At 42.1% G+C, this 16,430-nt stretch overlaps 1 protein-coding gene across 1 annotated transcript in view; it reads left to right on the top strand.

Annotated features, from left to right (window-relative positions):
- LOC122565264 (ras-related protein Rab-11B-like) overlaps positions 1-10,707 on the top strand; it is a 27,717-nt gene extending 17,010 nt beyond the window's left edge. The window contains exons 2-5 of the mRNA XM_043721038.1: positions 4,146-4,341; positions 5,924-6,117; positions 6,403-6,483; positions 9,979-10,707. Of these exons, the coding sequence (XP_043576973.1) occupies positions 4,146-4,341; positions 5,924-6,117; positions 6,403-6,483; positions 9,979-10,121 (614 nt within the window). The 3' untranslated portion in view covers positions 10,122-10,707. The remainder of the gene's footprint in view (positions 1-4,145; positions 4,342-5,923; positions 6,118-6,402; positions 6,484-9,978) is intronic.
- Positions 10,708-16,430: the final 5,723 nt, after the last annotated feature.

Raw genomic sequence — 16,430 nt, 5'->3', positions numbered from 1 at the left:
TAAACTCTCTTTAAACTCCCACATCTGACAAGAAGTACATATCACTGTACTAAAGGCCATTTTTGCTCCTTCACAATCTACAGACCCAGAAAATAACACCGTCTTATTCCTCTACAAACACTGCCCCAGGTTAAACTAATAGCTATGGCTTATATTTTAAGTTTAATCAAGAGACTTACCTCCAAAAACATATAATCAACAAAGAATCCACTATACTCACTACTGCAGCCTTTCTCTTGGACAGACTTAAAACTACAATTAACTTATCTGATTCTGTGCTGTGAACTTCGCCTAACAGTTCCTCCAGATTAGTTGTGAATTTCATTGTTTGTTCATTTTCCCAGATGGGTTGGAGGATTTGAGCTATTGGGAGAGGCTAAACAGGCTGGGGCTGTTTTCCCTGAAGCGTCGGAGGCTGAGGGATGACCTTATAGAGGTTTACAAAATTATGAGAGGCAAGACAGGGTAAATAGGCAAAGTCTTTTCCCTGGGGTCAGGGAGTCCAGAACTAGAGGGCATAGGTTTAGGGTGAGAGGGGAAAGATATAAAAGAGACCTAAGGGGCAACGTTTTCACGCAGAGGGTGGTATGTGTATGGAATGACTTGCCAGAGCAAGTGGTGGAGGCTGGTACAATTGCAACATTTAAGAGGCATTTGGATGGGTATATGAATAGGAAGGGTTTGGAGGGATATGGGCCAGGAGCTGGGACTAGATTGGGTTGGAATATCTGGTCAGCATGGACGGGTTGGACCGAAAGGTCTGTTTCCATGCTGTACATCTCTATGACTCTGTGACTCTAAGACAGCAAGCATAAATAATTTTCTGATTAGCAAGATGTAACAAGTGGTGTGGCACACTGATCAATGCTGGGGTCACAACTTTTAATATTTCTATAAATTGCTTGAATGAAGGAACTGAAGATATGGTTCTTAAATTTGCTAATGATGCAAAGATAGTGCAGAAAGTAAGTGCTGAAGAGAACTTGAGAAGGCTAGAAAGAGGTATCAATAGGTTAAGAGAATGGTCAAAGATCTGACTAATGTGGGAAGAATCAAATACAAGCATATAATCCGAATGGTGAGATTGTAGAGCTTAGAGGTGAGAAGGGTTCTGGTATCCTACTGCCAGAATGAGGAGAGTGAATAGAATGTTGTCATTCATTGCAATAGGAATTGAATATAAAAGAAGCAAGTTATGCTTCAGTTACACAGGCCTTTAGTGAGACCACATCTGGAATACTGCATTCAGTATCAGTTTCGTTACTTAGGAAAGAATGTATATGTGTTGGAAGCAGATCAGAGAAAGTTTAATCAGCAAATATATGGAATAGGCAGATTATCTTCTGGGAAAAGGTTTGTATCCTCTGGAGTTTAGCTAAGTAAAAGGCAGCTTGATTAAAACATTATAAGATCCTGAAGGTGGATGTGGGAAGGATGTTTCCTCTTGTTGAATAGTCCAGAATTAGGGCTTACTGTTAAAGTCACCTTTTTTAAAGAGAAGAATTTTTTTCACTTTGAGAGTTTCGGAACATTCTTCCTTAAAAGACATGACGCAGAATCTGAATATTTTTAAGGCATAAGAAGATTAATTCAAGGGGCTGAGAGGAAAGTGGATGCAGGTGAAAATGTAGAGTTGAAATTGCAATCAGATCTGCCGTAATTTTGTTGAAAGGCAGAGCAGGCTTGTGAGACTAACTGGCTTAGTTCTGCTCTTAATTTACATATTTCAATGTGCTTTGGTAACCAGCTGGCTCCGGAAACCTGCTCCAGATCTTGTTGGCTGCCCTTTTGTATGATGTAACTTAAACTCTCCAGCTGGTCCCCAAATGTTGGCGAGGACTAATTCTCACTTTATCTGTTTTTCAGCTGTATTCACTTGATGCTAAGTGCAAAATTCAGAATGAAGGCAAGCAGATTGACATCACACCCGAAAATCAGGGCCTAGGTGCAATGCCGAAAAATGCATCTGTAATCTTTCTTATGAGGGAAATGCATGAGTAAAACCAAGGGGATGGGACAAGTTGTAAATAGTGGAGAATTGCAGGGAGCGAAACTTCAAAAAATCGAGGAGCTGCCAGAATTTCTGGTCAGGAACATGAGTATTTTTCAATTTGGTAGAATTTTATCTTTATCAAGCTGCAGAACATTGCTGCCAGGGTTCAAAGATTTTTCCGAGTTTTGGACATCATTCTTTGTAACAAGTTACTCCCTCAGGTTTTCTGAAACCTCACTTCTATGAGTTCAGTGTCCAAGGTGCAAATCTCTCCAATTACTGTCCTCCTCCCAGTTCTGGCCTCTTGCAATTATTCAGTTTAATCACTCCACCATACAGCTGCCAAACAAAAGCAAATTGCTGAAAAAGCTTAGAAGTCTGGTAGCATCTGCAGAGAGAAAATGGAGTCAATGTTTCAGGTCCAGTGACTCTTCTTCAAAACTGTTTTATTCTAATCTCTGAAATTCCCTTTTGACACTTGTCAGCCTCTCCTTTTTTAAAATGCTCCTTAAAATCCATCTCTTTGACCTAACTTCCAGCCATCCACCACAGTATCTACTGAAGTGGTTTTTTTGTTATGTGCTTGCTGAATTGTTCTCTTACTGTAGAATGCGTGTCAGCAAGAAGGGGAAAGTAGAAATATTTGGAAAAGTTCAGCTGCACAGTTGGCTACAGGGAGGCTACGACCTGGGAAAACTATGGGAAGGATAAATCTCTTTGTTGCTGTGTGTTACTTCTTGATATCTCCACAGGATTCTAGCTGAAAGGAGATTCCTTTCCTGAAGGGAGGTTTTCCTCCTGCTTACTCTGGCTGAATTTTCAAACTGATTAGAGTCCTAGAGATGTACAGCACGAAAACAAACCTTTCGGTCCAACTCGTCCATGCCGACCAGATATCCCAACCCAATCGAGTCCCACCTGCCAGCACCTGGCCATATCGCTCCAAACCTTCCTATTCATATACCCATCCAGATGCCTTTGAAATGTTGCAATTGTACTAGCCTCCACCACTTCCTCTGGCAGCTTGTTCCATACACACACCACCCTCTGCTTGAAAGAGTTGCCCCTTAGGTCTCTTTTATATCTTTCCTCCCTCACCCTAAACTTATGCCCTCTAGTTCTGGACTCCCTCACCCGAGGGAGAATACCTTGTCTACTTAACCTATCCATGCCCCTCATGATTTTGTAAACCTCGATAAGGTCACCCCTCAGCCTCCAACACTCCAGGAAAACAGCCCTGGCCTATTCAACCGCTCCCTATAGCTCAAATACTCCAACCCTGGCAACATCCTTGTAATTCTTTTCTGAACCCTTTCAAGTTTCATAACATCCTTCTGACAGGAAGGAGAACAGAATTGCACGCAATATTCCAAAAGTGGCATAACCAATATCCTGTACAGCTGCAACATGACCTCCCAACTCCTGTACTCAATACTCTGACCAATAAAGGAAAGCCTACCAAACGCCTTATTCACTATCCTATCTACTTGCGACTCCACTTTCAAGGAGCTATGAACCTGTACTCCAAGGTCTCTTTGTTCAGCAACACTCCCCAGGACCTTAGCATTAAGTGTATAAGTCCTGCTAAGATTTGCTTTCCCAAAATGCAGTGCCTCACATTTATCTAAATTAAACTCCATTTGCCAATCCTCAACCCATTGGCCCATCTGATCAAGATCCCGTTGTCATTCAACAAAGCCTTAAATCAAACTGTGACTGTATTGTTTTCGAAGAGAAGTAACTTGAGTATTGATGGTGTAACTTGTATTCCAACACAACTATACATAACGCCAGTAGAAAAGGGTTGTTGTGCATCTGTAATGTAGAATCCTAAAAGAGTGTGACATCACAGGTTTGTGCTCTCAAGTTTTAAGTTTCAAATGGCAGCGTTGGGGAGGGCAGCTTGATGCTAAGCATACCCCTGTGGCACAGGTGCAAAGATGAAAGAGTCAATCATGATGACACTTACGATGGACCCAATAGCTGGTAACAGAACACTGGCAGTGGCATGGCCTCCCATTTAAAATGGTTTGAACCACAGATTCCACGCACAGAGGCCAGTATCACTGTGAATGATAGGTACAGTCATATACAGTGTTTCTATTCCAGGATTGGATTCTTAAACTAATGGTTCAAATCTTTTCTCTTCTAGTTGTCCTGATTGGAGACTCTGGGGTCGGAAAGAGCAACCTCCTGTCCAGATTTACACGTAATGAATTTAATCTGGAGAGTAAGAGCACCATTGGAGTGGAGTTTGCCACCAGGAGTATCCAGGTTGATGGAAAGACCATTAAGGCCCAGATCTGGGACACAGCAGGACAGGAGCGATACCGTGCCATCACTTCAGCGTAAGTATTTTATTAATATAGTTCAGCGTATGGACCTTTTTCATTAATTTGCACCCCTTCCCTCCCCATCTATCTCCAGTTGGTTCTGTCCCTGTCTCTGAGTCAGAAGCACATAGTTGAAGTTCCATTCCTGGCCTTGACAACCACAGAAGGTTGTTCATAACATGGCTAAAGAGATTGATTATTGATATGCAAACTCTTCCAACACATGTAAATGATATTTGAGATTCTTGATCAGTCATGAGATGGAAAGAAAGTTGGACTTTCCACTATCACTATCCACCGCTCCAGACGACATGAAACATGTCAAAGTGCATGTTGCCACAGCAACCCGAACACCCAATACGATCGGTAATACATTTCCACCACTCCTATCCCTCTCATATGTCTGAGACCCATTTTCCACAATTAGGATGGCCTCCAGATTTCTGCAGTGCCTCTCTGTACTGGCTTATGGAAAATCTGAATAGCCTGTCATGAAGTTGATGCAGGCTTTTTAAAGACAGGACATACAAATCTCAGAACTTCCTGTCAAGTCAAATATAATAACAAAGGTGAAGAGGAACTGATGCAGCACATAGAGATAGTTTAATGTCATATAGTCTTCTCAAAGCAACGAAACAGCTGGGTTTGCAATGATGGTTGATAGTTTCAGTTTTCTCTTCAATAGTTGAAAATTTGAAGTAGGTCTTTTCCTTCACCCATTCTTTAAAGAACTCAGTATTTCATGGTTACAGTTCCATCCTTGCTGGGGCATGATGCCCTAAATACCAGCTGATGTGTTTCATTGAAGGATATATGTGCCACTGTGCCAGTGGGTGGCACGGTGGCACAGTGGTTAGCACTGCTGCTTCACAGCGCCAGAGACCCGGGTTCAATTCCTGCCTCAGGCGACTGACTGTGTGGAGTTTGCACATTCTCCCAGTGTCTGCGTGGGTTTCCTCCGGGTGCTCCGGTTTCCTCCCACAGTCCAAAAATGTGCAGGTTAGGTGAATTGGCCATGCTAAATTGCCCGTAGTGTTAGGTGTAGGGGTAAACATAGGAGAATATGTCTGGGTGGGTGCGCTACCGCGGGTCGGTGTGGACTTGTTGGGCTGAAGGGCCTGTTTCCACACTAAGTAATCTGATCTTTACGTGCTCAACTGTAGGTGGATCCATATCTACCCCAATTTTAACATGTGTGCGTTTTTCAAATTTGGTCACTGATAGTGATGGGGAGCAGTCAGCCTGATGTTTTCCATGCATACCATTTGAGTGTTGAGGCAATTGTAACACCATTGTTACCCTCTGGTCACAGTTCAAATAATTCAACACGAATCAAGGATTGAGATGATGACATTTTTGCTCCATATGGCCAAGTACCATAGACGGCTTTTTAAAAAATGTATTTTTAATTTTTTTCTAATCAACCTGTTCAGATGTTATGACACACCTCTGGACCAGATGGGACAATAACTTGAATCTCTCTGTCCAAGGGTAGGGACACTACCAGTGTGCCACAAGGGCTCTCCAGATGTACCACATGTAGTGCAGGTTTCAGCAGATGAGCAGGACACATACAATCTGGGTTGTGCTCTCTCAGGTACTACCGTGGGGCTGTCGGTGCTCTGCTCGTTTATGATATTGCCAAACATCTAACGTATGAGAACGTCGAGCGGTGGCTAAAGGAGTTGCGTGACCATGGTGACAACAACATAGTCATCATGCTGGTTGGGAACAAGAGTGACCTCCGTCATCTGAGAGCAGTTCCAACAGATGAGGCACGAGCCTTTGCTGGTAGGTCACATGCACACAGAAACAATTTAAAATCTGAATTCTTTCTGCTTTTATCAGAGCTAGTGGGTGGCTGTGGAACAGAAATAATGTTTGTGAATTTTGTAAGACTGTTTGTTTATATTCTCCTGCTACCTCTTCCTGTGTAATACTGATGAGCTGCTATGAGCCAGATTCATAAACATTGCATGATCGATTTTTTTTTTAAATGCTCTCAGAAGTGGTTTTATTGGGTTCCACTAGGTTCATTGATATTAATGAAATTTCTTCTGATCCCTTTTCATATAGAGAAGAATTGTCTTTCATTTATTGAAACATCTGCTTTGGATTCAACAAACGTAGAGGAGGCTTTCCAAAATATCTTGACAGGTAAAAACAAAAAGACAGTCTGGATGCAACTAAATGTATCTGTACCACAATACGTAAAATACACCAAAGAAAGCCTCTGAGTAAAAAGAGAAATACAGCAAGTCCATCAGCAAAATTAAAGCAAAATACCACAGATGTCGGAAATCTGAAATAAAATCAGAAACTACTGGAGAATATTTGTGGGGAGAGAAACAGAATTAACATTTCAAGTCCAATTTAACTCTTATTCAGAGCTGAATGGAGCTAGAAAATGGTGGGTTTTATTTTTTCTTTTTTTTTTTTATTTTTTTTCCTGTGGCACTCCTATTTTAAAAAAAAATTTTTTCTTCCCCTTTTTACCCCCACACTGCTGCCTAACTGCGGTAGTGCTTATTTTTTCCCCAGCACCCATGTGTGTGTGCAGGTGTGAGACACAGTGAATGGTGGTTTTTATTCTGTTGACAAAGTGTAAGGAGCAGGTGAGACTGACAAGCAAGACGAAGGGAGTGCTAGAGGTGGTAAAAAGGAGAAGTTGAGATGTCAAATAGATAGAAATGATAAATAAGAGAAAATGGTCCATTCTGCTAACGCAAAGGTAACGAGACAGAATCCAGATATGGCCACAGTAGGACGATAGTTGTAATCAACAATGGAGGACAGACGCCATGCTGTGAAGTTGCTGAACTCAATGTTCAGTCCAAGGAATTGTAAAATACCTGAGTGGAAAATGAGTTCTTCCTCCAGCTTCATTGGAACTCTGCAGCAGGCCCAAGATTGAAATGTTAGCATAGGAGCAAGGCAGATAATTGCAATGGAAGCAACTGGAAAGTCAGGGTCATTTTTAGGGACATAATGGATATGTTCTGAAAAGCAGTCAACCAGCCTGCATTTGGTTTGGCCAATGTAAATGAGACTACATTGTAAGTATTGAATACAGTAGACTGGATTGAAAGAAGTATAAATAAAACGCTGCTTCACCTGGAAGGTGTGACGGGGACTTTGGACAGTGAGGAGGTGAAAGGTCAAGTGCCGGCAAGGGAAGGTGCCTTGAAGTTTGAGGTGGGACGCAAGGAAGTATTGGGAGTGATGGAGAAATGAAACAGGATCATGTGGAGCGAATGGTCCTGCAGACTGCTGACAGGGAGGGGATAGATAATGTGTTTGGCGGTGGCATCCTGCTGAAGGTGGCAGAAATGGTACAGGATGATCCTTTTACTGCACAGGAATGATGGAAAGTAAGAACAAGGAGAACCCTAGCATTTTGGAAGAGAGGTAATGGGGTGAGAGCAGAAGTGCAGGAAATAGATTGTACACTGCGAAGGAGTCCTTAGCTGAGCAAAAAGGAGGACAGGTCAGAGGCACCAGGTGGCATCATCAGAGCAGATTCAAAGGAGCTAGATCAAGTTGTTAATTCTACTCACCTATAAGGCGGAATGATCAGGAGGACAGTGTAAAGTCCTATACCTTATCCTATACGTTTTACAAGTTCCAAATGTTCTCTTGAGGCACACTATCATATTTATGATTGATCACAGATGCTATTCGGCCCCATTTTAATTCACCAATCTATCCAAAGTATCTAAGCCTTCCTCTTGAAGGACCCAATTGTTTCATCAATGGTATTTATATACCCTGTTCTATCTGGGAGTTCTTTTCATGTGTTGATCACTGTGAGCAGAGGATATTCTTGAAAACTATTCTAAATGTGGCTTTTTCAATTTGAATCTGTGTCCCCACATCTTTCACCATTAACTTTAATATTATGGCATAAGAGTTCCTCTTATGCCTCATTTTCAAGCTGAACAGCCTTTCCTCATAACTCAGACCTCCCCCAGACTGGGGAGCAGTCTTGTGGCTTTCCTTTGCACCATCTCCAACAACTGACTGTCTGTCTCCTTCACTACCCAGTGATCAGGACTCCAGTCACAGGCTAACAACAGCACCAACTACTTTGGAAAATAGATCAGCATTTTACAGACATTGTTCATTGCTACTCCTGGATACAGTTGGCTTGCTATTTCATGGAATATATTCTTTATATTTCCTCCTCAACTGCAACATACAAGGTCAGATTTTGGTTCAGAGGAATTGAAATTGAGACAAACATGAATCATTAGCAGAGTCAGAAAATCTGATCCCGTCCTTCGATCTGCACTTTGTAGAATATGCAGACCATTCAGTCCATCAAATCTGTGCTGGTGTATTTTCCTTGACATAAGGCAACTAGGCTACTCTCAGTCTCAATCCATTAGAAAAACTGGATTGAAATTTGAATTTTCTTACAAATGTTGAAAACAAATCTAACACTGTTAAGTGAGACAGCGATACTCAGAGTTGACGAAGAATTGAATTTGTACAATAGTTGGGTCTCAGTTAAGTCTGCAGGTGAGAAATATTTTGCCCTACCATGTGGAAATGGGAAATAAACACTGAACCAGGTCTGTGTTCACACAATGTTCTCCGATATCCATTGATCTCAGTTGAGGCTTTGTACAAAACATGATAACTTGTCTCATTGCCCTGTACTTCCGAGGTGAAAATCACCCAGGGTTCTTGCTCCTCATCACTGCCTAGTGACCCTGCTTGAAAACTAGTTGAAATCAGAATTGGACTTGACTGTACTGTTGCTTTCCTACCTACTAATCACTAGAGTGGAATAATTAGATTGCAATCATAGGTGACAACTGAATATAAAGAACAGTTTGCAAAAAAGTCATAATTATGCTCCACTGAAGCATCTTAAACAAATGTTGACTTCAAGTCATAGGAGTTATTAGGTCAGATGATGAACAGCTTGGTCAAAGAGTACGTTTTCAGCAGTACCTTAAAGAAGGAGAGTGGTAGAGAGCTTTATGGTAGGGATTCCAGAGCTTAAAGGGTTTCAGCAGCTGAAGACATTAGATATCATTATTGGAGTGATAAAATGTGGTACTGGAAAAAGCACAACAAGTCAGGCAGCATCCAAGGAGCAGCAAGGGCCTGATGAAAGCTTATGCCCGAAACGTTGACTCTCCTGCTCCTCGGATGTTGCCTGACCTGCTGTGCTTTTCCAGCACCACACCTTTCAACTCTGACTCTCCAGCATCTAGAGTCCTCACATTCTTCATTGTTGAAGTGATGAAAATTGGGGATGATTTAGAGTTAGATCATTAATCTGATATATTTTCGGTGTGGGAGGAGATCACAGGTAGGCCAGGGTGATGCCATGGAGGAATTTGGAAACGTTAAAACTCTGGCATTGCCAGAATGAGAACCAGTGTAGGTCAGTGAGCACAGGGCTCACTGGTGGGTGAATGAGTCCTGGCATGAATTCAGACAGAGGCAGGAGAGTTTTGGATGAGCTTCAGTTTGTTGGGCTGGAAGATGGCAGTCTCTGGTCCACAATCAAATACGAAAAATGGTTACTTGATGAAAATGATGGAGGCTGCCTTGTACCAAGTGTAAAGAATGGGACAGATTTCTTAAAAAATCGAGTTTGAAAAGTCCAGAATAACGAAAATTATTTTTGTTTTCCAGAAATTTACCGCATAGTTTCACAGAAGCAGATCTCTGACCGATTGACGCACGAGTCACCTGGCAGTGATGTGGTGGAGATCGATGTTCCTCCAACAAGTGATGGACAGAAATCTAATAAACTGCAATGTTGCCAGAACATGTGACCTACTGCAGCTGCTCCTTGAAATGTTTTCCACTGCTGCCTGTGCATTAATAGTGTATTTGGAACGCTTCTGTTCAATGCCCAATATGATTTAATTTGTTTCTTTTGGATGTTTTCTGCTGCAACTACAGAACAGATTTCACATCCTCAAAATGAGCAGCAATTGATTGCCTGAAAAATACTGATGATAGCACGGATCCCTCTCCACGAGGCCCAGAAATGTGCTGTTAATAATTCAAAGGTAGATTTATGGCCCTTATTCTCAGATGGAAATAATTATACCAAGCCAGCTGAGATGCTTGCCCTCTGTGTTTTGGGGCCTAGCTGCTGGGATAAAAGCTTTGCCTTGCTATTGGCTGTCAGTGCCTGGGGAAGGTGAGGTGGGGATGTTTCATTCCTCTTCCAAGTGGGATGGGATGAACCGGGAATAATTCTGTTTCAGTCCACCAGAAACCACAAGGCAAGAACCTGAAGTAATTTTCAAAGGAGAAGTTATTTATGATGGTGAAACACTTGTTATACTACAGAACTGCTACAGTTTTATAGTTAATAAAATTCAAAAGTAATTGTATTGTGACATTCTGAAAGTGTTCTTGGCCTGTTCTTGTATTTATTTGTTAGTAAACAAGCTGCTTATATCAGAGATCAAATCTTGTGCCCTCCATGTGTCCTGTTCATATAACAACTTATATATTTTCAGGGCTCCTCAGAGAGCGATATTCAGGATGATGTGCTTCGAGGAGGAGGCGGCCAGGAAAGGGTCTAAATACCTTTTTTGAAGAAGACTCTGTAATGAGATTGAAGGAATGCCAGGTCAAAGATACTGAGGGCTGCTTATTGAAGTCAGTCACAGATCTTAGCACAAGAAGTCAAATAGTCATGGAGATGTACGGCATGGAAACAGACCCTTCGGTCCAACCTGTCCATGCCGACCAGATATCCCAACCCAATCTAGTCCCACCTGCCAGCACCCGGCCCATATCCCCCCAAACCCTTCCCATTCATATACCCATCAGGTGCCTTTTAAATGTTGCAATTGTAATAGATGTCATAAATTAATTTAATCCCATTTGCCAGAATTTGGCCCGTATTCCTCTAAACCCTTCCTACTCATGTACCCATCCAGATGCTTTTTAAATGCTGTAATTGTACCAGGCTCCACCACTTCCTCTGGCGGCTCGTTCCATATACCCGTCAACCTCTGTGTGAAAATATCCAGGCGGTACATCCATTATTGTCTTCCAGAATAGAAGAGGCCCTTCAGCCCATCAAGTCTACGCTGACCTATCAACACTAATTCCACTTTCCAGCATTTAGCCGAGAGCCTTGAGAATGATGACATTTCAAATGCTTATCCATGTATTATTTAAAGGTTATGAAGTTTCCTGTCTTTACTGCCCTTGCACGAAATACGTTGCAGATTCCCACCACCCTCTGGCTGAAGAATATTTTCCTCAAATCCCCTCTAAACCTCCTGCCCTTTACCTGAAAATTATATCCCCTCGTTAACTCTTTGACTAAGGGAACAGTTGCTTCTTAACAACCCTGTCTATGCCCCCTCAATCTTTTACACCTCAATCTGGTCCTTCCCCATCATCCTTCTCAGCTCAAAGAAAACAACTTGAGCCTACTTAGCCTCTCTTAATCGTGAAGCTGCTCCATCCTGGACAACATCCTGTTGGCTCTCCAATACACCCCCCGCCCCCCCACACAAAGTTTTGTACAGCTCCAACATAACCTCCTTGTTCTCTGCCACAACTGGTAAAAGCAGTTCTACCATTACCTGCCCTGCTGCCTTAGGGAATCTGTGGAAAAGCATACCAAGATGTGTGTTTGAAGGGCAATGGCAGTTCACTGCCTGTGCTAATTATACAGAGCACAGCCTGGCTGGAGGGCTCACCAGCTTGGTGCACATCTTCACCAGCCCGGTACTCTGTTCCACCATGGTCCTGCATTAAATCTGCCCTCAGTGGTAGCAGCCTGTATGGCATCTGGACTCTCAAACACACCAAGCCCACAATTTGCTCCAGGATAGAGGAATCATGGCAGCTGCCCATGCAGTGTGGGCATACAACTCCAGGATGTACTAACAGTAAAACAGATCTCCTGAACATTAATGGAATAGAATCCCTTCGTGTTGAAGAATTCTGCAGCATCAGCTGACAGCCTTCTCTGTTCCATGTGGGAAGTCAATGGCACCCTGCACCTGGGGATACTAGCTATGTTCCCAAAACCTACTTTCTGGGGCTGCAGCACTGATCTCTTCATCAGGAAACAAAACAAATTGTGTGATCGTGCACAGGTGGCATCGGCCACTGTCCTGATGCTTTGTTGAAATGCCACTGAAATCCTGCACAGATCACCCTTTGCAACCTGGGGGCAGCCATGAGTGTAGGAACTCAGAGTGGCTGTCACCTTCACAGCAGAGAGAAGGCAGCTTCCTGCAATCATCACAGTTTCCCAGGACATAGAGTCTGCACTGACACTGCACCTCACTTGTTCACAGGAAATGGAGTTTGCACGTTCTCCCAGTGTCTGCGTGGATTTCCTCCGGGTGCTCCGGTTTCCTCCCACAGTCCAAAGATGTGCAGGTCAGGTGAATTGGCCATGCTAAATTGTCCATAGTGTTAGGTAAGGGGTAAATGTAGGGGTATGGGTGGTTTGCGCTTCGGCGGGTCGGTGTGGACTTGTTGGGCCGAATGGCCTGTTTCCACACTGTAAAGTAATCTAATCTAAAGCGATATGCTGCATTCTGAACTACTACAGCAAATCTGAGAAGGAGGACAAAGACATTGAGGAGATGTCTTTGAACGTGACCGAGCTCACCAGGCACTACAAGCAATACAGGATCACATTGATATCTACTTCCAGTAGGTCAGAGCTGGATAAAGCAGCATAGATTGTAAAATAGTCATTTAGTGATGTCAAAAGCTGGTTTGCACTGTGAGGGCAAACATTGTGTTCATTTTTGCTGTCTGCAAGTAAAAGCTCATGTTTGTATTTGTCCAAATGCTTGCCTGTATGTGATGTTCCTCTACTGGACAAAGATGAGCTGTATATCTACAGTAGGCACTGGGTCAGGGTAGCATTGAGATGGGATGTAGCTACAGACAGGCAAAGTGTCTGGTGTTTACACAATAACTAGGGTAAACAGACAGGGGTTAGATTAAAGATTTTTACCTTTGTCCACCCCACTGCAATACTGGCTCCTCCAATCAAGAATAGGGGTTGACAGAGTGATTTCTATGTGCTGTGGATGTTGCTGGACTGCCAACCCTTGTCCAGGCGCACAGCAGCCTTTGTTGAGCAGCAAGTCCTTCTCATAACATAGTGTGATAACATGGGGCCAGAGTTGGATGTGAGAGATGCCACAGGATTGGGGTAGGTAGTTAATTTAGTTGGATTGATAAGATAAAATAAGGAAACTTGCAAAGCCATATGGTGAAATTTCTCCAAAAACAAACCCTGTGCGCATCAGCCAAAGAGTCAGCCTTTAGCAACTGTCTGAATAATGCATTACAATGGAAAGAAAGATACTACATGCTGTAGGCGGGAGTGCAGTATACACATCTCATGGAAAATGACCATCTAATTAATTCATTTAATCTATGCAAAGGAGGATGAGAGCAATACGTCAGCTCATCAAGCACACAAAGCCTTTCAATCCATTGGTAATCTACATCTGATTATTCTATCTTGGACTTCTAGCACCTGCTAATCCCTAACTTGATAAATGTGAAGTTCCTCCCTCGACCTCACAAACCAGCTTCAAGCTGGGCTGTAAATATGCCACCAATTTGCAAGCCCCTTCTTAGCATAGAACAACTTACCTCTCCACCGACTGACTGAGTGAAATTAAACTTGAAATACAAATGGTATCAGCTCCCAAACACTATATAGAAGTAGCTACATGACTGAGTGATGCTCTGTCTGTTTACACAGTGTGCGCAAAAATACAGAATGGACATCAATATAACTTCCTGCTCTCCTCTTCACCATGTGTATCTGTTTCCCTTAAATGCAAAAGGCATGTAATGTCATTTTAGATTCAAGGCATAAAAATTGTTAACTAGTTGGTCAATACATTCAAATTAACAGGTTAACCATTGCAAATCAAAGTCTATAACTCTAGCAAAACACCATGTGACCGTGCCACTTTTAACATATCCACAATTTTCCTCATATTCTTCTGTCTTCTCCTGGCTATTCTTTCTGTGGGAAGAGATGGTTAAAGATTTAAACACACCCAATTGATTACCCATTCTCAACATCTGGTTGTGGATAGTGAGTGGCAGTAAATTCTTCGTTGTGGTTCTGTTTGCCGAGCTGGGAATTTGTGTTGCAGACGTTTCGTCCCCAGTCTAGGTGACATCCTCAGTGCTTGGGAGCCTCCTGTGAAGCGCTTCTGTGATCTTTCCTCTGGCATTTGTAGTGGTTTGAATCTGCCGCTTCCAGTTGTCGGTTCTAGCTGTCGGTTGCAGAGGCCGGTATATTGGTTCCAGGTCGATTTGCTTATTGATTGAACCTGTGGATGAGTGCCATGCCTCTAGGAATTCCCTGGCTGTTCTCTGTTTGGCTTGTCCTATAATAATAGTGTTGTCCCTCCCAAGCACTGAGGATGTCACCTAGACGGGGGACGAAACGTCTGCAACACAAATTCCCAGCTCGGCAAACAGAACCACAACAACGAGCACCCGAGCTATAAATCTTTTCACAAACTTTGAGTTCATTCTTTATCTGTGGAATCACCACACAGTTCAGCTAGAATTTTGTTCAGGCATTCAGCCTTTCCAGCATTTTGTGCCTTCAACCATTTCTTCACATCAGGTGGAGTGAATTGAATTGGGTTAAGACTAGTATCTGTAATGCTGAGGAGCTTTGGAGGAGGCCAAGGTGGATTATCCAAACACCACTTATGGCTGAAGATTGTACAGTTCAGCTACATTCTGTATTTCCATCAAATAGCCTGGGCTCTTGCCATTGACTTCTATACTAGTGGCTCCATTGAGAAACATTTTGTTGAGTAATCTAGTTTCTTCTCATGCTCACAAGTATTTCCTGTTTGGTTTCATTTAAAAAGGTCGGTTTAAATGATTTGATATTATGACAATCTAACCAGGTCAGAAATATTGGGGAAAAAAATTATTTTCTTTATGTAATGATAGATAACATGTTTGCACCTGTCTGGGTAGTAGGCAATAACAAAGAAACAAACTCTCAATAGAAAAAATATTTGATGTCCACTTGCATTTCTGTTATGAAATATCATCTCAATTGCTTAATATTCACCCTTTCACTCAATTGGTTACAAAATGCAAAACTGAAAGACAGACTTCCAAGTCTTTTACTTTCCTTTTTTAATTAAAAGGCAATTTCACTCAAGTCTCAAGGAGCTTCATAAAAATTATCACCACTATAATAGTGCTGTACAGTCTGTACATCTAAGTTAACATGTAGCTACAGGATGCAATTTAGAAAGAAAATTATATGATATATTCCAATACTTGAGCAATAAAGATCTTGAGAGAAGAGGTTTTACTGGCTTGGTAAAACCATATCTGGCATCTTCTGTACAGGAAAGAATATATTTACCTTAGAGGGAGCATAACAAGATTCACTAGACTGATAGATTGAGGCTTATATACCTTAGTGTAGAGAAGAAGGATCTTCGTGAGGCATATTCATCGATAGTATTTTTCATGTAACGGAATTAAGAGATATGGAGATAGGAACTTGGGACCAGGGGTATGTCATTCAGTCCCTCAAATTTGCTTTGCTTTCAATAAAATCATAGCTGATCTGTGACCTAACTCCATATGCCTGCTTGACCTATATCCTTTTATACCTTTGCTTAATAAAAATTTGTCTCGGATTAAAATTTAACAACTGAATTAGCATCAACTGCTGTTTGAGGAAGACAGTTCCAAATCTCCACTACTCTGTGTATAGAAGTGTTTTTTCACATCTCTCCTGAAAGGCCTGGCCCTCATTCTTAGAATCTTCAACCAGTGGAAATAGTTTTATTGAATCTGTCTTTTCCTGTTAATATCCTGAAAGCCTTGATTAGATCATACCTTAACCTTCCAAACTCTAGAGAATAAAGGCTGACTTTGTCTAATCCTTCCTCATACCTGAACTTTCAGGTGTTAAGTTATCATCCGTGTAAATCTGCATCCATCCAGGGCCAAAACATCCTTCCTAAGGTGTTTGCCAGATCTGCTCACAGTGAGGTCGAACTAGGGTTTTGTATAACTGCAGCATAAATGTCTGTATCCGTATACTCCAGCCCTTTAGATATGAAGGCCAGCAT

Source organism: Chiloscyllium plagiosum, chromosome 31, assembly GCF_004010195.1.
Source record: "Chiloscyllium plagiosum isolate BGI_BamShark_2017 chromosome 31, ASM401019v2, whole genome shotgun sequence".
Classification (NCBI taxonomy): domain Eukaryota; kingdom Metazoa; phylum Chordata; class Chondrichthyes; order Orectolobiformes; family Hemiscylliidae; genus Chiloscyllium; species Chiloscyllium plagiosum.
The sequence above is the reverse complement of the archived record's forward strand: the minus strand, read 5'-3'. Positions and strand labels throughout refer to the sequence as shown.